This window comes from Barbus barbus, assembly GCF_936440315.1.
Source record: "Barbus barbus genome assembly, chromosome: 3".
NCBI classification, from domain to species: domain Eukaryota; kingdom Metazoa; phylum Chordata; class Actinopteri; order Cypriniformes; family Cyprinidae; genus Barbus; species Barbus barbus.
This window is the reverse complement of record NC_136731.1, coordinates 33,678,469-33,699,352: the sequence shown is the minus strand read 5'-3', so window position 1 is coordinate 33,699,352 and position 20,884 is coordinate 33,678,469. Positions and strand designations below refer to the sequence as shown.

The following is a 20,884-nucleotide window of genomic DNA, read 5'->3' as shown; positions in this document are numbered from 1 at the left end:
CACTTTAAATATCTTGCATTTAAAGACCGATATAATTCAAAGATCAAACATTCCTCATCGAAAGTGACATTAAAACATATTTTAAGCTTAATATTAAGAAATATACATTGTGCACAAGTAGTAGGCCTACTCCAAATAAAGTTTAATTTTAATTTTTATATCAGTAAGTCCTGAGCAATATGTCAGTAAGTTAATAGATTTGAATTCAGGCGTTTTCTTTGTTTTTGTTCTGGAGAACCTGTTGAAAGGCACGTCTGATAAAAAATCAAACATAGACTTACAGTGACCTCTGCTGTCATGTCAGGCATCTTTCTATCTTTCTGTCTTTTTAAAGACAGTTCACCCAGATAACTATACTCATAGTTCACTCTTTTCTGTACAATTAAAATGGATGGTGACCACAGCCGGCAAACAAAATTTCAGGTAAATAATTCATGACGTAGCCTAATTTTCAGTCCATTCCACAACTATCATTTGACTTCAGAAAGCTTGGAATATTGCATGAGCTTTAACAGGCGCAGGTATATTGTTGAGTCTGTGTTGAATTGCTAATGTTCCTCTATTGTAAGTCATTTAAAAGTTCACGATGAACATGAAGCGTATGAGGTACATGATTACAGAAATGTTGGGTGAAAATGTAGGTGCAATATATCCACCTAAGTTCCAAATGACTGAGTTCATAGAGAATGTAGGCCTATATGGCCCACCTACACCCAAGACATCGGTCACGTTTGAAATCATTATTAGAGGGAGCCAGACACTATAAAGATACAGAGCATTTTACCTTGCATACTGTGAGATTGTTTAAAAAGCAGAATTAAGATCTTTTACTTGTCCCCCAAACACATACTGACCTCTTGTGGCACATTGCATCCAATCATGTGTCCACGACTACAGCTGTGATCTACTTTGCCAACAAATTAAATCCTGCAAACAAGTGCATAAATTAAACAATAATTAGAAAGGATGAGATGACATCCTTGTTAGAGAGCACCAGCTTTATGCCACACTATAATGTTATAGAAAAAATATATGGCAAATAAAATGATAAATTGCTGACATGATGTGTGCAGGCTTTTGGTTCTGTTTCCTTGTTCAATTTTCCTTGTCAAAAATACTTTCAGGTGATACAATAAGCAAATATTGAATAAAAGTGTGCAGTCCAAAATATAGATATTTATTTAATTTCAATGTATTAAAGTACATGTATAAATTATATCTACTAATATATATATATATATATATACACAGATTGTTTTTCTCTATTATGTACATAAAGTACAATGTGCTTTACAATCAACTTACATTCACATACAGTACCAAATATACATTAAATGACATATACATTAATATACATATACATTCAACATTAGTTACTTTGTATTTTATATTGCTTGTTTTGGACTACATTTAAGCATTGTTTTCAGATCGTGCCCTGTTTCATTTCCTTATTTCATTTTCTGTTCTGCTTTCAAGCAACAGACTAAAATAAGCCTCAAAGACTTTTGCTGGATACCACAATCATTTCCATGTGAAACTGATGAAACTAAGATATGTCTGACATACATGACCATGAACAAGGACAGGTTGATGGATGAGGTATGAACAGGAAAGAGACTAACAAACTAACCCTGTGGCACTCAGTACCTGCAAGAGATCAATATAGATCTCTGCTTCCTTTGTGAAAGTAATGCAATCAGCCATTAAAACTAAACCTACAGGATGAATAAATGACCCTGGGCTGAGGTAGCGTGTCTCCATGGTGACAGCCTGTAGAGCCATGTCTCTGAGGGAGAAGATCATGTGCATGCATGTTGGGGTCCTTGTAGACAAGTCAGATGAAGTGAAGCAAAGAGCATGCCATCAGTGCCTTATTCTTAAGAGGGCCAATTAAGGTAATGAACTGAGGTGAACTAAAGCACCAATTATGATTTCACTCATCAATGTAACGCTTAAGCAATCAATTAAGCAAATTGCTAGTTATGAAACAATATTACTTATTAATTTGTTCACAATAATTTGGGTCTGTAAGGCGTTTTCCAATGTTCAGGCTATCAATTTTACATTGCTCGATCAAAATGTCACTGCAGAAGATATTTTTACAGTGGTCACACTGCAGTTCTTCCCTGTAAGAACAGGATGTTCATCTGTTTAGGCTGGCATTACTAATACTGTGTGGGTGTGGAAAAACTTTGGTGTTTATGCTGTTTTGACTCTTCACTACCTTTGAACCGTGACATCATGGTCACCCTGAGTCAACACAAGTCTAGAGTTTTATCTCCAAACTTACGCCTGGAGTGAAATGTATAAAAGAGTTACTGTTTTTTTAAACAGCAAGTTTTTACATCTCAGATTCTCTAGAAATAAATTTGCATTAACAGAAAATCAACATTCGATTGACCTTGCTTTTTAAAATGCGTCATACAATTATAGTACAAAGACTGATTTGATAAATTGCTGTACCTACAGAGTACTACTATTTACATTCTTGTCTTTGACTGCTACCATTGGGGGAAAAAAAATCCCAACAAGATCTCAGTTACCGAAAACATAAACAACTAAGATATAGCGACCAACATCTGGTTGTGTTCAGCATTACCATTTATAGTTGACCTTTACTCTGCATCAATATATTTGCAGCGGACTCCTCTGCCAAGGCTGATCCTCTGCGGTCGCCCGAGGCGAATAAGACGAGGGAGGTGGTTCCAGGAGTAGGCCAGTCGGGCGGAGACCATATCAAGGGTGGCGTTACTGAATTCTGCCCACAGGTTGGCGGGTACAGTCTCCTTTACGAGTTTGGGCAGAACAACAGAGTCTGGCAGAAACCCATTAACTCCTCCGAGGAGTAAATGGCAGAGAGACCGAGACTGTAGACTCTCCCTCAGACTGCGAAGAAGATCATCCAGCCGGTCCACAAGGTTGCACTCCTCCCAGGATTCAGCAGGTGTACTGAGTAGCAGACGAAGCCAAGTGGTCTTCAAAGCATAGGATGAGAGCACCCCACCCCACTCAGCTCCAGACTGCTGGTCCAGAGTCTCCCCACTGAGGTTACGAACCTCTTTAAGGAGCTGAAGGCACTTCAGGTGACAAGAGTTGGGGGGCAGTCTACCTTTTAGCCAAGTCAGCAATCTCTGCTCCTGTCTGGGAAAGTACACCGTCCAAAGGTCTTCTTCTCGCTGACCCTGCCGGGATGCTACCAAGAAGGCGCCATCGCCGAGAGGAAAGGCTGGGATCAGGCGAATGCCCATGGAGATGTGGCAGCAGACGTAATCAGAGCGAGGGGTCAGGCGGAGGAGCACCTGCTGCTCCTCATTGAGAGACAGGCTGAGGGAGCACCGCTGCTCAAATGGGTAACGGATGGCGGCAAGGCAGCGCTGGGTGGCTGTGTAAAACCAGCGCTGGACGGAATCTGGGCTCATCCTATAGACACTTTGAGCGTTGTACAAGTGCATGAACGTGTCCACGAAGGCCTTGTGACGGCGTGTCCACTCCGCCTTACGAGGCGTGTTTAGTGTCCAAACCGGTGGACCCCCAGGTTTGTCAGTGCAAACACCAGCATCCAGTTTTAGCCCACGAGGTGCTCTCAGAGGCACGAGGATGTCAAAGCAGTCAGGTGAGCCCACCTTGTGCTCCTCATAGGAGCTGCCGATCTGGATGAAGTCACCGCGGAAGGCCAGAGAAGACTCCGGCGGGACATCAGTGCGACCTACTCTCACAAGTTCACTCACCAGCTTGGCAACATGGGCTTTGCTGTGGCCCAGCACATGTGGAGAAAGACGCACATGCCTCTCGTAGTGATCGTCCAGTAGCTCTCTCTTGGAGACTCCTGATTTTCCATGGACCTCCGGGACTTTGGGGAAACCCCTCTTAGCAGTGCCAGGTTGAGTTGAGCAGTACTTTATGAAGAAGTAACATAAGATAAAAGCTAGGATGTACTTGAAGAGCGTGACAGCTCCGGGTCCCTGGTCAGCGCAGTCATTCCCTTGGTCTTCGGCTCCGCTGAAGATGTACTGGTGCAATAGCAGAAGAGCAGTGAGGATACAAGTGACCAGCGGCCAGAACAACCTGAGGTTGAGAGTGTAAACGCTCATCCTCCTCCTCCTTGCTCTTTTCCAGTCCACTCCAGCTCTATGGGAAATGTTGGGGTTAGCCCATGTTGAACCACTCGCCCAGATGCTGAAAACAAGACCAAGCTGATGTTCTTTCTGTCCTCTTGAGCAAAAACTGTTGTGTAGGGGGAAGTCCACCCTGTGAAGTTTCTTTGCAGATGCGGCGTGTGCCGATGGCAAGAGGAGTCCTCTCATTCAGGATGTTTGAAAATCCCCCCTTTTGTCGCAAGTGAGCACTGTGTGAAACAGTAGAGCAAGCTCTCAGTGTGTGAGCTCAGAGGAAATGCCAAACTCTTGAGAGAGGAATTTCTGTTTGAAAAAAAACAGGCGTTCAAAACTCAGAGCCTGTCCACACTCCTCCTCCCTCTTCTCTTAAAGAAACAGACCTCAAATTGGGAAGTGCTTACTGACAGAATGGGCCCTTAACTTAGAGATTTAGACATCATGATTACTTCTAAATACATGCATGGATTGAAAAACCACCCACATGATAAACATTTCAAATGTTAATAGTAAACAGTGCAATACTTAAAGGACGGTTCATCCAAAAACTCACCTTCATGTGGTTCCAAATCTAAACGAGTTCCCTTTTTCTTTGGAACACAAAAGGAAATTATTTTACAATAATCACACAACTCCTTTAGTAAAATGCTAGGAATAAATGATAGAAAATTATGTCAGCATGGGTGTGGCACAGAAGATCACTGAGAAAGTTTACAGAAACACTGTACACACACACACAGCTCTCTGTGAAGGGAGTGTCACAGTAAGAAATTTGTATCTTTGTTGATGACTCCTAACCTCACCGTGAGCTCTCCCCCGGTCACCCCTGAGCCTGTGATGCTGAACAATTAAGCACTGTCATCTCTCTTTTTCAGTCCACAAAGTGCTTTTATACTGCTGTAAGGATATAACCCTTTTAATATTATCTTGCTTTATGGACATAAGGTTTTAGAATAGCTTATTCAAAGCTTAGTCAAATACAATTCACTGCCCTAATCACACTATCCCAATTGCATAAAGTCCTGTGTACTGTTTACAGAATTTGAATTTAAGCAAATAGACAGTCAGTACATACTTCATATCAGACACACTGAGATGGCCAAAAACAGAAAACCACACCTTTTCTGCCATGCACATGCATGTTCCTACCAAGATTTTCAGATTTTTTTAAACAAACACTGGCCATGGAAGTAATGCATGAAGTAAGGACACTCATAGACGCAGAACATAGCAGCACCTGGCTAAGGCACACAAACCTGTATGACCCATCAGAGGATAAACAGAGACAGCTCGCTAAACATGGCTGACGGAACAGTTTATATAATAATATAACTGGTCTGTTGGGACTAAGCAGATAACTGAGGAAGGAAGTGATGTTGATGATAGGGAACTTAAAAAGGCAACAGAAAGGAGGCAATTACTGTACCTTCTTATCAAACTCCTTGTGCTATTTTGATCGGTGTGGCCCCCTCTAAAAATATCAAGCTGTCTGAAGGGTATCAGCAGCTACAAAACAACAGATAAATTCACTGATGATTTGCATTCACCATTGAGTTGAATGCAGCTCTCTGCCTTTTAAAAAATGCCTTGTGTTTAGCATCTGTGTCCTGAGGGAAACAAGCTCTGAGAAGCAGATTTACACAATTACATGATTCATAACACCAAGTCTGTGGATAAGCTTTTGAGCACAAGCGCTAATAAGAGAGAAACATCTGAATTCTTAAGACGTTTACCACTCTTCATTTTTTAAATACTGGCAAATAGTTTACAATTAAATATCCAGAAATATTTTGTGTGTATCTTACCCATGTAAGTCTATGTAAAGAGCTTTAGCTCTTGGAAAACAGTGTGCTATTAAGACTTAAGAGCATGTGATCTGTTCACAATGAGCAACTCGTGCAGTGTTTCCAGATGGGTCAGCTTCCTCTCACACATCACGAGAACAAAAGTTTGTGTGGCACCTTCTGCATCACATTAAGCAATGAAAATATATAAGGGAATATGTTTAGAAATAAAAACCTTCAAAAGTAGGAAAGGCGGTAGGGGCAAGAGGCAGCCTGTGGCTAGTGGGCAGTTGAAAACCTCACAAACTTAAGTCTGTTAAGGGTTACATGTGGTCATAGTTGATGGTACGCTGAAAGCGGAGGAATACTTGTAGTTACACTGGGATTGCATCAGCCTCCTTCTCTCTGAAAGTGAGCATACAGTAGCTCTGCCCCCTAACAGAGCCTGCCAAACTAAACAGGCCTCTCAAGAACTTTTATCCAGTACAGTCAACATAAAAGACTCTAGAAAAAGTGAAGGAAGGGGCCTGGAGCATAATTTGTGCATTTCTAATGGCCTGCTCTCTTATCAAACCAAACCAACCAATTGGTAACATACAGTAAAAAAACCTCAGATACTAGAACGGAAAGCCAGGGTCTCACACTCTCTGTGGACTGTCCAGGATGACTTCATGCCCTCATAGATTAAGTCATGGGAAGCACAGGGAGATGGAGACAGCTGTTTCCCGCGTCTCTGCTACACAGATTATGTTACATGTTTTCATAGCCACCCGTGTGATAACTTCCCTTAATACTCAATGCAAATGTGTCTGACAGTATATGCGTATACTAAGATATCAAATGAGTATATTTATAGCATATTATATAATATGTGTGTGGTCTCTTCTTTGTGATCAAAAATAATTTCAACAGTCGAGTCCAGATCGACCTGTTGTGTTGGTGGCTGCACATTACCTTTTACCTAACTAACAAGCAAATACTGCCCTCTTGTGTTCAAAGTTGTCTTAGCTAACACACATCCTGTAAAGAAGACACATGACTTTAATAGCAACACAACTATAGATAGAAAGTTACAGTATATTATTCTTGAATATACTCTACAGAATGAGACAAAAACTTTGGCCATGTATAAAATTGCAATAAATAGATTTTAAATATATTCATACTGCTGTGAGGAACACGTCATTATAGATGAAGTATGTAATTTCTAAATTCTAAATATTCCTCCTACTGGTCACACAAAGAAATAGTCTCAGCCTAAACATTGGTTGAGTCTATATTACTGTATTGGGCAGGATCGGATGCTCAAATAAACAGAGCAATGTTTTGATAGAACCACAGTGTTTACACATTTCGGAGAAATTGACCCAAAATGGCTTGCTTATAGTTGTATCTGCAAATTAAGCTGGTGCAGTAGAAAACATTTCACACTTTAAAGACAGAAAAAGTAGCATCCATATTTACAGGATATTAGGGTAACTCTTTTAAATAGTCTGAAAATATTTACAGACGTTCTGAGACATAGATTGCAGCTTTGCAGCCAGCCTGTATGATTGCTTTCATCAGCTGATATCCAGGCACCTGCAATAGCGATGCATCATGTGTCAGTAAAACATAAAATGGCAGAGCAAAAACATTTCTGTGGCTCTTAAAAAACAAGTATTTAAATGATTACTGTTATTGAGGATTTATATTTCACTATTCCAGTTCATAAAATACATTCTGTTGTGGCATAATTAAGACTTACTGATTCAGCATCATGCTCCAGTCCAGTATCATGGTGCTCCATTTCATCATCCCGAAATTCTTTAATCAGCTGACAAAAAACAAAACAAAACAAAAAAACATCACTTTAGTGACTAACATTTTATTCATCTGCATTATCATCATCCATTTATTTTTCACTGAGTCTGAGATCATGTTTTCTAAAAATCCTTCTATTTAATATTTTTAAATTTAATATTATTTCATACTTTTTACAAATGAAATAATCAGCATAAGTGAAAAATAGAACTTGCAATACTTTTGTGACATTAAAGAATCAATTCAAGCTTAAATCCTCTAATACAGTGGTCTCAAACTCAATTCCTGGAGGGCCACAGCTCTGCAGAGTTTAGCTCCAAATCACTCCTGCTTGGAAGTTTCTAGTGATCCTGAAGAGCTTGACCAGCTGCATCAGGTGTGTTTAATTAGGGTTGGAGCTAAACTGTGCAGAGCTGTGACCCTCCAGGAATTGAGTGTGAGACCAATGCTCTAATACATATTTTAAGGTCTCATAATAATTCTACAGTTTCTTTGTGTATGAAGTTTGAAGTCCGGCATTTAAGGCTTGTGCACACCTGCAGCAGTTCAGTGTACTTCTCAGGATCTTTCTCCATTAGAGTTCTGATCTGACTGTTGTAGTGCTCTGAGATACTCTCCTCCACAGCCACAGTACAGGCCATCGCCCCTTCCTTTCCCAAGAGAGCAGAGCCAGCGCCTGTCCAAAAAAATAGACGTGTCACGCACCAGACGTGTAACGTTCAGATATGCTATATTTTATTCTAAATTCAATAAAGACTCTTTTTAGTTACAAATAACCCAAGTACACAGAGTCTACTTGACCTTTGACCAATGATTTTCCATGAACTTTCCAGTTGTCTGTGATTTTTATTCACGGAATGAAGAAGAATTTAAAAAAAATCAATGTATAGACTCCACCTGAAGGAGCAATTTCAGTTGAGCATTTTATTAAAATTTATTAAAGGAATAGTAAAGGAATAGAAACCCATTTTGATAAATTTAGCATTATATCACTTGTTCACCAATGGATCCTTTGCTGTGAATGTGTGCCATTAGAATGAGAATTGAAAAAGCTGATAAAAACATCCAAATATATCCACAAGTTATCCACACGACACCAGTGCAGTGCTGTGTATTTGTAGGAAACCAATCCATCATTACATGTATATATATATATATATATGTATATATATATATATACAGAAAGGAAATACTGTACTGTAAAGGTCACACTTACCAAGCGCAAATCCTGCTATGTTCCACAGCGGAAGCAGGAGGGTGGGACGCACTCTGTTCTCAGCCAGTATCTCATTAAACTTGCTCAGGTGCTGCTTCTCTTGATCCCACATTTCCTTTAACAGTAATTAATATATCATCACATTCGACATCACATTGAATGCCTAGTTCCATATTACATCAGACTTCACCGAACAATGCTCTTTCTAAACAAACTAATATAACTATCCACCCAAATGTGATATAGGGAAATGGTAATCTTTGTGTAATAACTGTAATATTTGTCAGGTTTAGTTTATGGACTAATACCTGAATGAGTGGACTGGTTTGTGTACGGCCAAGAACAGCCATCTGACCAGCATAGATTCGGTTGGCACCATATTCTCCTGCATGGTCCACTCTCATCATCCTGTGAAGCATGGCTTTTTCTTCTTCATCATCGGTGGGAGGCAATACAACATATCCCCTTACACTGGACACAACAGCTGAAAATCACACACACATGCAATGGTAAGTGAGTATCATAGAAATAACATTGTTGTGTTCACAAACACACATGCAGTTTGTTATAATATACAGGAGCTCTGAGAGCACTTATTATATATACACAAATCTATTAAATTCACACACACACACACACACACACACACACACACACACACACACACACACACACACACACGCGCAAATATATTAAATATACAAAATATAAAAATGTCTATTATGCCAAAACCTTGTGAGCTGCTAAACAGTCTTTCGTTGTTCAAAACAATAAAAATCTATACTATTCTATAATAAATGACATTATAAAAATACATATCTAACGTTACCATGATAAACATCACACATTTGCCAAATATCGCACAGTGCGTCATACATATAACATACATTGTAAACATGCAAATTCTTTTTGCTCTACATTTCAAGTAACAATTCTCTGCAAAGAAATCTAATGCAATATATAGTCATACTGTACTATGTAGTCATAAGAGCAGTTATGCAACTGTCTTGGTAATACTTACATTTGTGTTTTGTACAAAGTTGACCGGCTGTCGATAGCAATAATGGCTGTTTAGAATCACGAAGCATAAGCTGAGGTCTGACAAACCTGTGCATGTTTGCAATTGTTTTTAATAACGGAGAAATAGATAAATGTCATTGAAAGGATCTAGGTGGACTGTGTCGCACGCATAGCGTTTACTAAACACTGAAACCGGCGCTTGAATATTACGTCAGTGATGGGGTTATGAAAAACTTTACCTTCGCGATTAGGTAAGACATTTATTTCGCAAATGTCTCACCAAATGTAAAATAAAACAGAGCTGACCTTAGGACGTCATTTCATATTGTGAGTGTAAAACAAGTCACGTGTTAAAACGATTATACATGCCAATTATTTCGTTTCTTGTAAGGTTAGTTGCATACGTGCCCAAACTTTATTGGTAAATGCTTAACCAACAAGTAATGCTATAGTTTTTCCTCTATTTATTTATTTATGTTTATTAAAGCTACCAATCTTTTAACAATAGTATTATTTAGTAGGCCTATATCTGCATTTAACAGTTTTTGGACAGTGTTTCCATAATGTTGTTTACCATAATCTGTACAACAGTTTAATGTTTTAAAACATGTCTTTTTCATCTCTGTCCTCACTTAAGAGGCATACAGTGGCCGCAAGAGCTCAATGCGCTGCAAATAGAAAAAAAACACCTGCAAATTAAGAAAACAACTTCCTTGACAACACAAGAGCTGCAAATGCTCAAATAAAGAAACGTGCTGCAAATAAAATTCTTTATTTGTTTGTGAGCATTTGCTGTCAAATTGATGAAGTGTTCTTGATTTGCTGGTGCTTTTTCTATTTGCATGTGTTTTCTGAAGTTGCAGTGCATCGAGCTCTCTCGGCCACCGTACATATTGGATTGATTTAAAGGTTAGATATTCTGCAAGTATAAACTGTGTTGAAGGTTCATGTGTGGTTCCAGCTGTGATAAATACTGATACAAATTCAAAAGATAAAACAAGATGTGTATGAAGCAATGGAACAGATCATTTCTTTTGCTGTATTGTACAGTGCATGTGTATCTGGAACATGGTAGATGGTACTCTGCTGGATTTGTTGATATTCTTGTTTGTGTAGGAGATGCTGTCATTCTGGACACAACCGAGTGGGCGTCTGCTGGTGGGGGTTGACACAGCACCTACAGCACGTCTGAATGCTGCCATCGTTGAGATCAGAGAACAGTGTGAAGGCCTGCTGCCCAAGAACCACTGACAAACTGAAGCACGGTTCAAATATGGGGTAAATAATTTTGGAAGCACACACACAAGCGCACACACACACACACACACACACACACACACTGACATGCTTCTGTCTTTTTCTCTTCCATTTTGTCAGCAACATATAGTTGAATGTTAAACTGAAAGCTTTCTTGTCCATTTTATTTATATGAAATTTAGGCATGACTCTTAACAGCTCATAGCATCCTAATATAAACAGTATTGTATGTATATTTCATGAGTCACTTTACCTCATCCCTCCACACAGTGGCACTCCCACACAGCAAATAGCAGCAGTAAACCCCATTGAATTGTGATTTACCAAAATTAATGTATTTTGAGACTCAAAATGAAATTTATTTTTTTTGTGCAACTGGCCTTGTGGAAGTTTCTGGTGGAAAAGGTTGAAGAAAAGTATTTACAATGCATGTAAAGATAATTATTTGTGATCACAGCTGTCATGTACATATATAGACATTACCACTGCATTTAAGACAAAGACTGTATTCTTTTTTTAAAGAATGTGTTTAACCATTTTTGAGTTTAGATTTCCAGGGAATGTATTAATTGATCAAATGTGTATTTTGAATGCAGTGTAAAGGCCTGTTCATAGGACCATGACTGTGACTATAAAGTTTTAATAATCATTCTCATTATGTGAGAACAGGGAAGTCCAAACAACAACTGTAATGAGAAGGGCACAGTGGAATGATATCAATAGAGTCCATTTCGGAACAATTTTTTCCAACGGATGAACAACAAAAACATTGACAGCCAATCTGAATTTATCCGCCTTTAAAGAAATTGAGCATTTAAATGTCAGATTACATAACAATTAACATCTCGCCTGCATTGAGTGAGGTGACTTCTTGGACTTCTCACTGTGATCCAGAGTTAACTTTGGTGGACTTGAGCTTGAAAAATAGTGTGTGTTCCTATCTTTCCGCGGTTAAAAACAAGATAGCTTCTGATGTTCGTTCATGTTTATTTTGTGCTATGACTAGTAAAGAGGAAGACATGATGAGTTCGAATGCCGCTTGAACTGAGGTGCTACAGCGATCTCTCACGACACAATAAAGAGCCACAAAATGGAATTTATTGTTTGAATTTCTTACAAAAGGATATAATTTGAAAGCTGATACTTTTTCCTACCAAAAGAAACCTGCTCTGTCTTGTCTGTCGGTGTGTTGTCAGTTTCCTCTTTGCTCCGCAATGTATTTTTCACTGTGTGAGATCATGATGTGTGGCGTGAGAGTGCATGGCTTGTCGGACTCAGCAAGAGTAACTAAGGAGGATGGGTGTTTTTGAGAAGGGTCGATTATGGATGAACTTATACTTGTCACGTTCTCTGGTAAATTTGTACTCAAACTTGACCTGGACTCTGACATTTCGGGCAAAATTTTACAGTCAAATCCATGTTATGTATAACATGAAAGATGTAATATTTAACAACATAAATTTAAGATATTAGTAAATTAGTAAACGTCTCCCACTTGAACTTGATTAGTTAAGGACTTGGACTCGACTTTGACACAAAGTGGACTAAGACCCACTACTATGATCTTGAATTCACATCACTGCACCTTCTGCAGTTTAATTTTCAACACTGTTGGTTCATCGCTGATCTTGTGCACTGATCTGAAAAGTGAAAACCCTCAAATTAGCTCTCTTGCATATCCCACATTTTAGGACAACCTTTGCCCAATTCCCTCCTCAGATGTCTCTGAGGTTTAATTTATGTGTGTCCTTTCACAAATTACCACTTCTCCTTGTGAGAGCTCTAGTGACTAAACAGCTTGTCCTCCAAATGGAAATCAAAAATAGAAATGGGAAAAAATCTTTTTCAGGATTTTGGTTCACAGACAGAGCAGACAGAAAAATAGTCACAAACAAAATTTCACACTTTTAAGAGCCCTCCAAAAATATATACTGTAATATAATGGAATATTTCCAATTCATGTGTTACTTGTTTTTGTATGTATTTCCTGAAAATGTATTTTTGAATGGCCGTCGATGGGGAAAAAAAAGAAAGATGCTTTTTGGCATTTATTTACTGGCATAATGTCATCTACCAACAGAGACTCGGATGAAGATAACCAGCCAAAACTTGACTCCTTGGCTCATAAAAATTGCAATGTTTGCACAAAACAGTAGCATTTAGACTTTTTGGGAACTGTGAACAGCTTACTTTGTTCTAGCTCAGTTTAAATATGCTAAAAAATATTTTAAGATTTTACACCTTTACACTTTAAGTACAGGTGCAAATTTATGTGGCATGTGTGTCAATATTAATTACCATTTCCCAGTGGCGTGCATGGATATGCATACACATGCTCAAATACACAACAGCGTAAGCAAAACTGGGAATATTGCCCTCACAGTGCAAAATAAATACACCAGGGAAAGAAAAGAATACTGCTTCAAGCACAAGTGTGAGGGAAATCCACACACCTGACTCAAGATACCCACTGTAGCATCAGAAAAGCACTTGCCATCTGTTTACAGCAGTTCTCCACCATCCTATTACATTGCAATAATGCTCCAGGGATCCAGCTGATGTTTAGCCTGTATTATGTATGGCTTTCCATGCAAATGTCACAGCACATAGAGAAAGAAACCTTTGATCATTGCTCTTATTTTGTGATAGTGGGGCTGTAGTATTAAGAATGGATTGAAAAGCAATTTACTCCATTGAAGACTTGTTTTTATTTTTGATGTTGTTAAAGGGATCCCTGGGTATTAAGACTTGTATGGCTTAATATAACATAAATTATGTCTCTTACTGAAATATGTATATGTAGTAGAAAAAAAAAATCACATCGTTTTATACATATTTTGAACTATGGAGGGGGAGGGGCGCCATTATTCTGATGACATAAAATAACTCAGTGAGTTGCTACCTGTTGCTATTTTTTACCACAACACATCTTGCAATAGACAACTCAGAAAATAAAATACTGATATGATGACCACAGCTACTGAAAGAGCTTACAGGTGGCGATATAAGTATAGGTTTAAACCAAATGCAGTACCATCGATTTTTTTCCCCACAAGGAGTCTAAACGCGCCGTTTATTGAGGGAAATCAGCGCTGAGAAACTCCTCTAGCGGCTGCGAGTCATGATTAGCATCGGCATGTTTACATCTTAACAGATGGCATCTAGTGTTTCTTGTCTCAGTCGTTTGTAAGCTCTTTCAGTAGCTGTGGTCTACTAAAAGACTCAAAGGCATCAGGGCTAAAGTGGAGAGAAAAAAGAAGCGGGTTTTTATGAAGTTTTATTCGTCCACAGGCATCTTCCCAAGCTTTTCTCCTCCTATTATCGCTAGGAAAGCAGTCTTACATTGCTTCTCTTGTTGCCCTTTGACTGCAAATGACAACCAAAAGCCACACAATGTGGTATTGTATCAGTATTTTATTTTCTGAGTTGTGTTGCGGTAAAAAGCCAAAGACCATAGAAATAAGCGCCAGTAGCTCTCCGAGTGCAACCATTTGACGTCATCGACGCAGAATGTACTGTGCACATAAAATAATGGTGCTCCCCCATAGATGTAGATTTTTTTTTAAAATAACATACATTTTTCATGGGTTTTCTATTACATATTTAAATAAGAGACATAATTTACGTTATATTAAGCTATACATGTCTTAATACCCGGGGATCCCTTTAACAGTGCTCTGCAGTCTTCTGAGGTGTGCTCTCTACAAATTTTGCTCTTTGACCTTGATGACTGGTTTGTTAGTGCGTTTCATCGATATCGGTCCCCTCCGGATTTGACCAAGTAGTAATAGTTGCTTGTAAAACCTTTAGTTTTCCAATTACAGCTCCATTTCTTACTGATAAATTAACATTGATGTTTCTGATTGGGAATTGTGAGTATTGAGTAAACTGGAGAGACATAATTCAGTGCCTGCTGAAGGAGTTATTCAGGACAAGAGGAGTTTAAAGATGTAAAATGTGCTCTGCCAGTTCTTTGATGCTGTGATTTATTCTTTATATCTTCGTCTCTGTCTTTCGGTTCCCATGGTTCAGCTGCCCTCTTCAGGCATTAGGAATTTCCAAATACATATTGCAAAATATTTACACTGGACCATTTCCAGCTTACGGCGAACAGCCAATACATACAGCACCAAGCCTTCAAGCTCAGTAAAAAAGGCAAAGGAATTACTATGAAATTGCAGACAAATATTTATTTGAAAATACCTCAGCAGTGGCAGTCAGTACAGACAGTGTGTATTGTTCGCAGGGATCTCTGCGCTGATGAGGGAGTAAAAAAAAATCACAAAGAAGATGGTTCAACTGAATAACAACACAATGGCTCCCTGATATGAGAGCGGATTTAGCCTGCAGGAAGCATAAACAGACTGTAAACACACAACTGAGGCGTTCTTCTGACAGAAAAAGCAAACAGTTTAAAGTGTGGTATATTACAGAGGTATCAGATCCAGTTTAAACACTCTCAGATCATTTTGAAATTAGTTCAAATTACGCTAAAGAGCTGGCTGAGAAGCTAAAAAAGTAAAAGTGCTAGATTCATTACACTGGTAAATGTATAAGCAAACATTTTTGATACAGGTGATAACATATAAGGGCATGTTATAAAAAAAGGTCTGGTTTATATGTTTATGAAACCTGCTGACTCAAAGGAGGTCCCACACCTCCAGTTTTATGATAGCTCTGCCTAAAGGACACATGGTGGCTCTTATGTCCAGAGATTTTCCCTCAAAGTTAATGCCTGACCCATTGGCCTCCTCCCTCACAAAGCCCTGTGGGTTCTTTTGATAGTACATTTCTTTGTAAAGGGCCTGGTCACACTCCTTTCCTTTCGGGTAGATGCCTACTGCAAACCAATTCTTATACATATTGTAGTCCCAGGGAACAGAAAACATGACGGCCAGGGTCTCAATGTAGTCATTTCTGCTTCGCTCGAACAGGTCATAGGTCATAACCCCCACGCTGCCGGTAGCATGAGCGCTGGTCTTGCTGAAGGTACATACTTCGGTCTTGAGGGGGCGCACCGTGGGCTGAGGTGGATTGGAGGTTTCACCACTCTCAAGATAGACCCTGTGGGATTTATATGCATGAATCATACACAAACATGCACACATTTATTGCTGCACAAAATGCACATTTAAATGGATAATCCACCACCCCAAATTCAAATTCTGTCATCGTTTTTTCACCATAATGTTGTTCTAAACAAAAAAAACATTTCCTCAGAAGAGGGTAAGTCATACAGGTTTGGAACAACATGAGGGTGAGTAAGGGATAACAGAATTTCCATTTTAATGCATTTTATGCTTCTTTACTTAAATAGATATATACATGTTACTCACATAGAAATTTAGTTATAAAGTTTGAATTTTGAATGCTTGGTTTAACATTAGTTTTGCTTCTGGTTGTAGTCTCACTTTGGGTTAAGGAGGCAGTAGTTGTTTGACAGGTTGGTGATCTCTATGGTGGCGTGTCTCTTGCTGCTCACGTTGGCAGCGGCAGCCTCAGCAGACTCAGTCATGATGGTGCACGATAGATCTGATTGACGGCTGAAACGGAGAGAAGAAGAGAGGAGAGGGATGGTGTGAGAAAAGAAGTCTGTTCCTCACAGTAAAAAGCTGTGGAAATGGAGTTTTGTTTACACTGCAGGGCAGCAGCGAAAATACAATAACTTTTATGTTGTTTTTCTGTGATAAAAGTTTGTTGTCATAAGTTAATTGTCCTCTATTTAAACTGCTGTGCTGAATTTATGTGTTAAATCCAGGGTTTATTACTGAAAAAGATTCTGTTCTGTCTGGTCTTTGTATGTGCATACACTTAAATATAAAGCATAGAAGCATTAGATTAAGTTCACAGCTCTTCTCAAGTTCACTTCTGCCCCTCTCTTATTACCATTGTCAATGTTAACTAGCGAATAAACAGGGTCACACTAATTACATGCAGAGACCCCATTTCAAAATCCATTGTGCCTCTACCAATCTTCAATTTTATAATGCACTGCTTTTAAAAGAAACCAATAGTGTGAAATAGAGTTGCTCAAGTGTCCATAACTGAATAAATTGTCTTGCTATGTTATAATTGTAATATGGAAATAAAAGGATACTTTAGCATTTAGTTTTGATTATTAAGTTGTTATTATTTAATCTCAAGGAGAATGAAGGCTTACCTCTGTGGTACTCCGGAGTGTGTGTGTGTTGCTCAGTAACAGTGCGTTCCGAAAGAGTCACTGTGTTTTTACTTTGTCCGTTTCCCAGTCTTCATGATCAGCAACAAGAACAGTACATACCCACATGCGAAAAAAAGCATGCTTACTCAAATTTAGTGTACACCCTCTTTACACACAAACATGGAGACACACTCTCACTCACATATCAGCTTGCAACAGTTCCACACCCAAAACTGGACCAGAACAGTGAAGTTGCATGTACAGATCTGTCTCGGAAATTACTCAATTTTTAAGGGGTTATGCAAGCTCAGATTCAAACAAGTAGGTATGGCAGCATTTACAGGAGTACGTTTTAGGTGAGGCCTCCTGATAATTAGTAAGTGAAGTGACATACGGCCAAGTATGGTGACTCGGAATTCGTGCTCTGCATTTAACCCATCCAACGTGCACACACACACACACAGCAGTGAACAAACACACACCCGGAGCAGTGGGCAGCCATTTATGCTGCCCGGGGAGTTCGGTGCTCAAGGGCACCTCAGTCGTGGAGAGAGCACTGTACATTCACTCCCCCCACCTACAATCCCTGCCGGCCCGAGACTCGAACCCACAACATTTGGATTACGAGTCCGACTCTCTAACCATTAGGCCACGACTTCCCAATAAATACTTAGTTAGTTTAGTACACTAACAATAGTATTTTGAAACCGTTTGAATGGGAATGTTTATTCTGTATGTGTTTTGAATAATGAGCTACAGAACGAGTCTAGAAATATGCCAACGCATTTCATAATTTCTTATTTTTTTAAAAGATATTTTTATGCATTTCATAGATAGGACAATAGAGTGACGACAGGAAAGCACTGAAAGGAGGAAGAGAGGGAGCGGGTTCGGCAAAGGACCTTGAGACGGAAATTTAACTCGGGTCGCCGTGAGTACAGTTGCACTGTATGCCGATGCACTAACCAGTTTATTGGTGCCGACTTCATTTCATAATTTTAAAAATAATACTGTTTTTATGTCACGGAATGTAGTTTTAAGAGTTTTAAGGTGAGAATGTACTTGTTTAGATTTCAAATATGTGGTTAGTTAATAAAGATAACGTCTATTTGAAAATCATAGCCGTGCCGATATACAGCCATGTCTCACATCTACTCATGTGATATTGCTCATATATGTTAACATTGGTTCATGGTTCATGATTTTAAATTGCTTAATATTACGTTTCATTTCATGTTTCTTATAAGAAAAGTATGTGAAAAGCAAAGGGCGGCTTGTAGATCATGATGCTACAGCAATAACATGTTTATGGGCTTGATGCCCAGGGAGTGCATAAATGTATGTATACTTTATTAAATATATTTATGAATTGATGTATACTAATGAATATGTTATGAATGCAACAAGTCTCTTTAAATTGAAGCGTCAGCCAAAAAAATCACCTCACTGTATATACAGGTACATCTAAAAAAAATGTGAATATCGTGAAAAAGTTTCAAAAAGTGAAACTTTCATATATTTTAGATTCATTACATGTAAAGTAAAACATTTCAAAAGTTTTTTTTTTAATTTGGATGATTAGAGCTTACAGCGCATGAAAGTCAAAAATCAGTATCTCAAAATATTTACATTTGAGTTTCAATGAATGACCATCCCTACAGTATAAATTCCGGGTATCTCTTGTTCTTTGAAACCACAACAATGGCGAACACTGCTGACTTGGCAATGATCCAGAGGACGAACACTGACGCCCTCCACAAAGAGGGTAATCACAGAAGGTCATTACTGAAAGGTGTGGCTGTTTACAGAGTGCTGTATCAAAGCATATTAAATGCAAAGTTGACTGGAAGGAATAATTTGGGTAGGAAAAGGTGCACAAGCAACTGCAAGCTTGAAAATACTGTCAAGCAAAGTTGATTCAAACACTTGGGAGAGCTTCACAAGGAGTGGACTGAAGCTGGAGTCAGTGCATCGAGAGTCACCACGCTCAGACGTCTTCAGGAAAAGGGCTACCAAGCCACTTCTGAACCAGAAACAACGTCAGAAGCTTCTTACCTGGGCTGTAGAGAAAAAGAACTGGACTGTTGCTCACTGGTCCAAAGTCCTCTTTTCAGATGAAAGTACATTTAGTATTTCATTTGGAAATCAAGGTCCCAGAGTCTGGAGGATGAGTGGAGAGGCACAGAATCCATGTTGCTTGAAGTCCAGTGTGAAGTTTCCACAGTCAGTGATTTGGGCTGCCATGTCATCTGCTGGTGTTGGTCCACTTTCTGAAGTCCACAGTCAACGCAGCCATCTACCAGGAACTTTTAGAGCACTTCATGCTTCCTTCTGTTGACAAGCTTTATGGAGATGCTAATTTCATTTTCCAGCAGGACTTGGCACCTGCCCACAGGTGTCAACGGTACCAAAAGCTGGTTCAATGACCATGGTGTTACTGTGCTTGATTGGCCAGCAAACTCGCCTGAGCTGAATCCCTTAGAGACTCTATGGGGTATTGTCAAGAGGAAGATGAGCCACCAGACCCAACAATGCAGATGACCTGAAGGCCGCTATCAAAGCAACCTGGGCTTCCATTACACCTGAGCGGCGCCACAGACTGATTGCCTCCATGCCACGCGACATTAATGCAGTAATTCATGCAAAAGGAGGCCCAACCAAGTATTGAGTGCATAGAAATGAGCATACTTTTCAGAAGCCTTTTTTATTGATCTTATGCAATATTAAAATTTTCTGTGACACTGAATTTTGGGTTTTCATTATCTGTAAGCCATAATCATAAAAATTTCAAGAAATATTTCACTCTACACACTCAAAAAATTATTCTTGCCAGTAATTGAAATTAAGCAAACAATTTAAATAAAGTATATTTAGAAAAGGTTAAAATAACTTTTATTGTTCGTAATTACTCTCTCAACATGAATGTAATATATTCGAGACAAACCTGATCAAATTACATACACTATACCTACTTTGTTGTAATGCGAATATTAGATTTAAAAAAAAAAAACACCCTGAAGGCAGCAAGTCGATGAAGGCGCGACTGCGACTCAGCGATAAGGAAGATTAAGAACGGAAGTGGAGAATTATACAAGGTAAGATATTTTCTTAATATGTAAGTGATTTAGACTTAAACATTGTCTATTTTTATGATTTAATCGATCTTGACTTAATAAATATATTAGTTTTCGCCGTGTCTAAACTTTCTTCGAATGAACTAACTGGGCATTCAGCCTTCTCTGCCTCTTTGATTATTTTAAAGATATACTGTCGACTCTGTGCAGCATTTTTTTGCATTGAGGCAGATTAAACATGCATGTTGTTTTTTAAACACACAATTCAAACAGATTTGACATCTCGAGGTAAAGTTACCTTTCGCTTTCACGCACGCATTTAAGTAACGTTAAGCATGAAAGTTATCTGCGTGTAAACCTTTACCTGTTAACAAATATTTGTTACTTGGATCATTTTCGACTGACTGCATCTTTTTAGGCAAATTACACGTGTATGATTAAAAAAAAAATAGCTTTGT

The 20,884-nt window shown here is 38.8% G+C and overlaps 3 protein-coding genes and 1 long non-coding RNA gene across 4 annotated transcripts; 1 reads left to right on the top strand and 3 right to left on the bottom strand.

Annotated features, from left to right (window-relative positions):
* Window positions 1-1,382: 1,382 nt before the first annotated feature.
* Window positions 1,383-4,391, bottom strand: LOC306847495 (inositol 1,4,5-trisphosphate receptor-interacting protein-like 2). Its single transcript, XM_079381436.1, has one exon. The coding sequence runs from the start codon at window positions 4,302-4,304 to the stop codon at window positions 2,616-2,618; it is 1,689 nt and encodes a 562-aa protein (XP_079237562.1). The 5' UTR covers window positions 4,305-4,391; the 3' UTR covers window positions 1,383-2,615.
* A 2,529-nt stretch (window positions 4,392-6,920) lies between these two features.
* Window positions 6,921-10,282, bottom strand: LOC306854126 (5-demethoxyubiquinone hydroxylase, mitochondrial-like). Its single transcript, XM_079391956.1, has 6 exons — window positions 9,937-10,282; window positions 9,224-9,399; window positions 8,916-9,030; window positions 8,236-8,375; window positions 7,644-7,712; window positions 6,921-7,477 (listed from the first exon to the last, which is right to left on the bottom strand). The coding sequence occupies exons 1-6, from the start codon at window positions 10,028-10,030 to the stop codon at window positions 7,400-7,402; spliced, it is 672 nt and encodes a 223-aa protein (XP_079248082.1). The 5' UTR covers window positions 10,031-10,282; the 3' UTR covers window positions 6,921-7,399.
* Window positions 10,121-20,865, top strand: LOC306854159. The gene is made up of 3 exons (XR_013782803.1): window positions 10,121-10,186; window positions 11,052-11,213; window positions 18,186-20,865. It is a non-coding gene; the product is annotated as an uncharacterized lncRNA (long non-coding RNA).
* LOC306854137 (DELTA-actitoxin-Afr1a-like) lies at window positions 15,359-17,592 on the bottom strand. Its single transcript, XM_079391962.1, has 3 exons — window positions 17,353-17,592; window positions 16,604-16,735; window positions 15,359-16,256 (listed from the first exon to the last, which is right to left on the bottom strand). The coding sequence occupies exons 2-3, from the start codon at window positions 16,705-16,707 to the stop codon at window positions 15,833-15,835; spliced, it is 528 nt and encodes a 175-aa protein (XP_079248088.1). The 5' UTR covers window positions 16,708-16,735; window positions 17,353-17,592; the 3' UTR covers window positions 15,359-15,832.
* Window positions 20,866-20,884: the final 19 nt, after the last annotated feature.

Bases quoted from the DNA above. Each gene is read 5' to 3' on its own strand.
- LOC306847495 (XM_079381436.1), bottom strand. From the start codon at position 4,304: ATGAGAGGACTCCTCTTGCCATCGGCACACGCCGCATCTGCAAAGAAA.
- LOC306854126 (XM_079391956.1), bottom strand. From the start codon at position 10,030: ATGCACAGGTTTGTCAGACCTCAGCTTATGCTTCGTGATTCTAAACAG. The intron at 9,031-9,223 runs GTATTAGTCCAT...TTACTGTTAAAG, and splicing joins AAACCAGTCCACTCATTCAG to GAAATGTGGGATCAAGAGAA. The intron at 7,478-7,643 runs GTAAGTCTTAAT...TCGCTATTGCAG, and splicing joins TGGAGCATGATGCTGAATCA to GTGCCTGGATATCAGCTGAT.
- LOC306854137 (XM_079391962.1), bottom strand. From the start codon at position 16,707: ATGACTGAGTCTGCTGAGGCTGCCGCTGCCAACGTGAGCAGCAAGAGA. The intron at 16,257-16,603 runs GTGAGACTACAA...TAAATCCCACAG, and splicing joins TACTGCCTCCTTAACCCAAA to GGTCTATCTTGAGAGTGGTG.